At 45.8% G+C, this 5,000-nt stretch overlaps 1 protein-coding gene across 1 annotated transcript in view; it reads left to right on the forward strand.

Moving 5' to 3' along the window:
• LOC115811207 (vasoactive intestinal polypeptide receptor 2-like) overlaps window positions 1–5,000 on the forward strand; it is a 25,215-nt gene that overhangs the window by 19,807 nt on the left and 408 nt on the right. Inside the window, exons 11-13 of the mRNA XM_030773316.1 lie at window positions 1–5; window positions 190–231; window positions 838–1,007. The exon at window positions 1–5 is cut by the window's left edge and continues 122 nt beyond it. Coding sequence (XP_030629176.1) covers window positions 1–5; window positions 190–231; window positions 838–1,007 — 217 coding nt within the window. The remainder of the gene's footprint in view (window positions 6–189; window positions 232–837; window positions 1,008–5,000) is intronic.

Consider the following 5,000-nt stretch of genomic DNA (forward strand, 5'->3'; position numbering starts at 1 on the left):
TCCAGGTGAGTCAGTTTAGTTCTTCATTTATGCATGAATTATTACACAAAAACATGTGCAGACATTGTGTGTGCGCGTGTACGTGTGTGTGTGTGTGTGTGTGTACGTGTGTGTGTGTGTACGTGTGTGTGTGTATGTGTGCGTGTGTGTGTGTGTGTGCTTACTGAGTGATTTTGTGTTTGACTGTAGGGTCTTGTGGTGGCAATTCTATACTGTTTCCTCAACAGTGAGGTAAGACATTTTCCTGCTTTATCATTTGTGTAATTATGCAGTTTTATTTTACCTTTATTGACCCAGGCTATGCTCATTGACAGCAATGTAAATTTGCATCTCATGACAAGAACAGTATCTCACATTGTAAAGACAGAGTAAAGACTGCATGAGAAAATCAATAGCTGCCATTTTAGTGAATTATTCTAGAGCAGTGATTCTCAGCTCCAGTCCTGGGGGGCCACTGTCCTGCACGTCTTTGTTTTAACTCAGGACTGACACCCCCGATTTCGCTGATCAATCAGTCATCAAGCTCTTGATTAGCTCTATTATCTGTGATCATTAAGAGTTCAAACAAAGACGAGCAGGACTGTGAGCCCTCAGGACTGGAGTTGTGAACCGCTGGCTTAGGGGAAACGGTTAAAAAATGAAAGTGTCTGAAACAGAAGCGGCTTACGGGAAACGGTTAAAAAATGAAAGTGTCTGAAACAGAAGCGGCTTAAGGGAAATGGTTAAAAAATGAAAGTGTCTGAAACAGAGGCGGCTTAGGGGAAATGGTTAAAAAATGAAAGTGTCTGAAACAGAGGCGGCTTACGTCATCACTCTCTCTGCCTCGCTGTGCCCCAGGTTCAGACTGAGCTGAGGAGGAAATGGAGTGATCTGTCTGGGTCCTGCTGCCCGGCCTCTCCCTCCACCGCTCAGGACAGCTGTGCGACCCGGAATGGTTCGGACCGCGTCCCGTCCCGCCAGCGCAGCGGCAGAACCGCCTCTCTCCTGCAGACAGAGACCACGGTGCTGTGAGAGATTCATCTGAGACAAGCCCCAGGCTGAGACGGGCTGCGTGCCGCGCCACACCGGGCCAGACGCTGCAGCGATGGAAATATCAGGACATTCTAGAGACGCCCTTTTCCTTTCGTAAAAATGCAGGTTCAAGACATTCTCCAGAGGCCAGGACAGTAATTCCACAAAGGTAACATCCATCCAGAGGAAAACCGCCAGAAAAATGTACTCCCAAACCATCCCCAACAAATCCCCCTGACCCCACCCCCAAAACCACCCACCAGTCAACCACCCCTCAACCTAAACCCCAAAACCACCACTAAAGCCCTTGCTCTGAACCCCAAAACTACCCCTTAAATACACCATGTGTCCTAACACTGTAATCTGTAGAGTCTGTAAATGCATGAGTATTTTCTCTATTGTAAAATAGTGTCTATTCACATTTTATGGGACACACTGTGTTGGTGGATGACAAGGTTCTTTAAACTTGCATGCTTATTGGAGGACAATTAGGTTGAGACATCCAACACTGTGTCCAATAGGTAGACTCAGTGATGTATGTGAAAATTAGCAGCAGCCATTCTGCTTTCATCATTAGAGTGTTAGTGTGGCTCTAAACCTTCCTCTGACCGAGTCAGGTCCAATCAGTTTTATTTGTACGAAAGTAATCATCACAGACATTACCACACAGCGGTTTCACGGGATACCAGAACTATTCATCACAGATATTACCACACAGCGGTTTCACAGGATACCAGAACCAATCATCACAGACATTACCACACAGCGATTTCACAGGATACCAGAACTATTCATCACAGACATTACCGCACAGCGGTTTCACGGGATACCAGTCTGAGAGCCAAGAGAACAAGCCTCAGGTGACAGTCACAGGAGAAAAAACTTCATTTGTAACATGGGGAGAAAAAGACCTACTGGTCTGTTTGTCGAGTGGGATTTCACCATAAACTGCTGTCAATTCAAATGAACTACAGGACAAGACACATGTAGAATAAGGGGCCACGTGTGTGATTCTTCTTGTTACATGCATCTGGAGTATTCACAGACCTCAACTCCAAACAGATGAAAACATTTGCATGAGTGTATTTACACAGAACAAAATGAGCGGTTGAACTAGATGTTTTCCTAAGATTTAAGTTTTTTGAGGTACATGATCATATTTGAGCTGTTAGCTCATGTCCTATGTTTTGAGTGTAGCTGCTGCTTAAAACATAGCCGTCACTCAGAGCCCTGAAATGTGAATGTGGTGTGTAGTGAAAAAAGATGTTTGAAAAACAGTTTTAAACACTTAATTAAACATTAGCTTAATCAGTGTTCAACAAAACTGAGGACCTACTGTATTCTTCATTCTTTTTGTTTTCAAGCTTTATATTATGTATTTTTTCACATTGACAATACAGCTAAGGTGTTTTTGTGTAAGTGACTCCTAATTTGGGACTGAATTGTAGGTTTGAGAGGCAGTTGTTTGATGGCAGATGATGCGTCAGTTAGAGAATCATGTGGAGACAGATGGTCATACACAGAGAAGTACCCACAAATTACACGTATTATTTTGCACAAGGCGCTCTACTTTCTACTAAAACTTTTTTTCATCTCTTATTGTTCTGTTTCAGACATGATTTTCTGTGATATTGAAATTGTATTTTATGGTATGGATATTATAATGCTGTATGTTATTTCCCTGTTAAATGAATTTGGATGTTTTCAGTGACTGTATAACTGGTGTCTGAACTCATTTAATTAATCAGATGGTAATGATGTTTGCTTAATTGTGCCCCAGTTTGACATATTGAATGGTTGGTGTGTGTGTATTTAGCTTTAGCCAAATAATTGACCTGCAGACTGAGGTCTGTGCGCACTGCCCATCCCGTGAGCCTTCACATTATTCTCAGGGCTGAGAAACTGCAGTCTGTCCTGTCCACTCATCAGTGTCACTGAGGTCAGTCTGTCCTGTCCACTCATCAGTGTCACTGAGGTCAGTCTGTCTGTCCACTCATCAGTGTCACTGAGGTCAGTCTGTCCTGTCCACTCATCAGTGTCACTGAGGTCAGTCAGTCTGTCCACTCATCAGTGTCACTGAGGTCAGTCTGTCCTGTCCACTCATCAGTGTCACTGAGGTCAGTCTGTCCACTCATCAGTGTCACTGAGGTCAGTCAGTCTGTCCACCCATCAGTGTCACTGAGGTCAGTCTGTCCTGTCCACTCATCAGTGTCACTGAGGTCAGTCTGTCCTGTCCACTCATCAGTGTCACTGAGGTCAGTCTGTCCTGTCTATTCAGTGTCACTGAGGTCAGTCAGTCTGTCCACTCATCAGTGTCACTGAGGTCAGTCAGTCTGTCCACTCATCAGTGTCACTGAGGTCAGTCAGTCTGTCCACTCATCAGTGTCACTGAGGTCAGTCTGTCCTGTCCACTCATCAGTGTCACTGAGGTCAGTCAGTCTGTCCACTCATCAGTGTCACTGAGGTCAGTCTGTCCTGTCCACTCATCAGTGTCACTGAGGTCAGTCTGTCTGTCCACTCATCAGTGTCACTGAGGTCAGTCTGTCCTGTCTATTCAGTGTCACTGAGGTCAGTCAGTCTGTCCACTCATCAGTGTCACTGAGGTCAGTCTGTCTGTCCACTCATCAGTGTCACTGAGGTCAGTCTGTCCTGTCTATTCAGTGTCACTGAGGTCAGTCAGTCTGTCCACTCATCAGTGTCACTGAGGTCAGTCTGTCCACTCACCAGTGTCACTGAGGTCAGTCTGTCTGTCCACTCATCAGTGTCACTGAGGTCAGTCAGTCTGTCCACTCATCAGTGTCACTGAGGTCAGTCAGTCTGTCCACTCATCAGTGTCACTGAGGTCAGTCTGTCCTGTCCACTCATCAGTGTCACTGAGGTCAGTCTGTCCTGTCCACTCATCAGTGTCACTGAGGTCAGTCAGTCTGTCCACTCATCAGTGTCACTGAGGTCAGTCAGTCTGTCCACTCATCAGTGTCACTGAGGTCAGTCTGTCCTGTCTATTCAGTGTCACTGAGGTCAGTCAGTCTGTCCACTCATCAGTGTCACTGAGGTCAGTCAGTCTGTCCACTCATCAGTGTCACTGAGGTCAGTCAGTCTGTCCACTCATCAGTGTCACTGAGGTCAGTCTGTCCTGTCTATTCAGTGTCACTGAGGTCAGTCAGTCTGTCCACTCATCAGTGTCACTGAGGTCAGTCAGTCTGTCCACTCATCAGTGTCACTGAGGTCAGTCTGTCCTGTCTATTCAGTGTCACTGAGGTCAGTCTGTCCTGTCTATTCAGTGTCACTGAGGTCAGTCAGTCTGTCCACTCATCAGTGTCACTGAGGTCAGTCTGTCTGTCCACTCATCAGTGTCACTGAGGTCAGTCTGTCCACTCATCAGTGTCACTGAGGTCAGTCTGTCTGTCCACTCATCAGTGTCACTGAGGTCAGTCTGTCCTGTCCACTCATCAGTGTCACTGAGGTCAGTCTGTCCACTCATCAGTGTCACTGAGGTCAGTCTGTCCTGTCCACTCATCAGTGTCACTGAGGTCAGTCTGTCCTGTCCACTCATCAGTGTCACTGAGGTCAGTCTGTCCTGTCTATTCAGTGTCACTGAGGTCAGTCAGTCTGTCCACTCATCAGTGTCACTGAGGTCAGTCTGTCCTGTCCATTCATCAGTGTCACTGAGGTCAGTCTGTCTGTCCACTCATCAGTGTCACTGAGGTCAGTCTGTCTGTCCACTCATCAGTGTCACTGAGGTCAGTCTGTCCTGTCCACTCATCAGTGTCACTGAGGTCAGTCTGTCTGTCCTGTCCATTCATCAGTGTCACTGGGGTCTGTACATACACAAATAGACACAGTGCAACATCCATATAATACCTTAGCTCATGAACTATCTGTACATACACAAATAGACACATGGAAGTATTGAGTAACTGTGTGCTGTACATAGATCATGTGTAAATTAGGTGTGATTTACTCTAAATATAATTTAAAAATAAATTGAA

The sequence above is a fragment of the Chanos chanos genome, chromosome 5, assembly GCF_902362185.1.
Source record: "Chanos chanos chromosome 5, fChaCha1.1, whole genome shotgun sequence".
Lineage (NCBI taxonomy): Eukaryota > Metazoa > Chordata > Actinopteri > Gonorynchiformes > Chanidae > Chanos > Chanos chanos.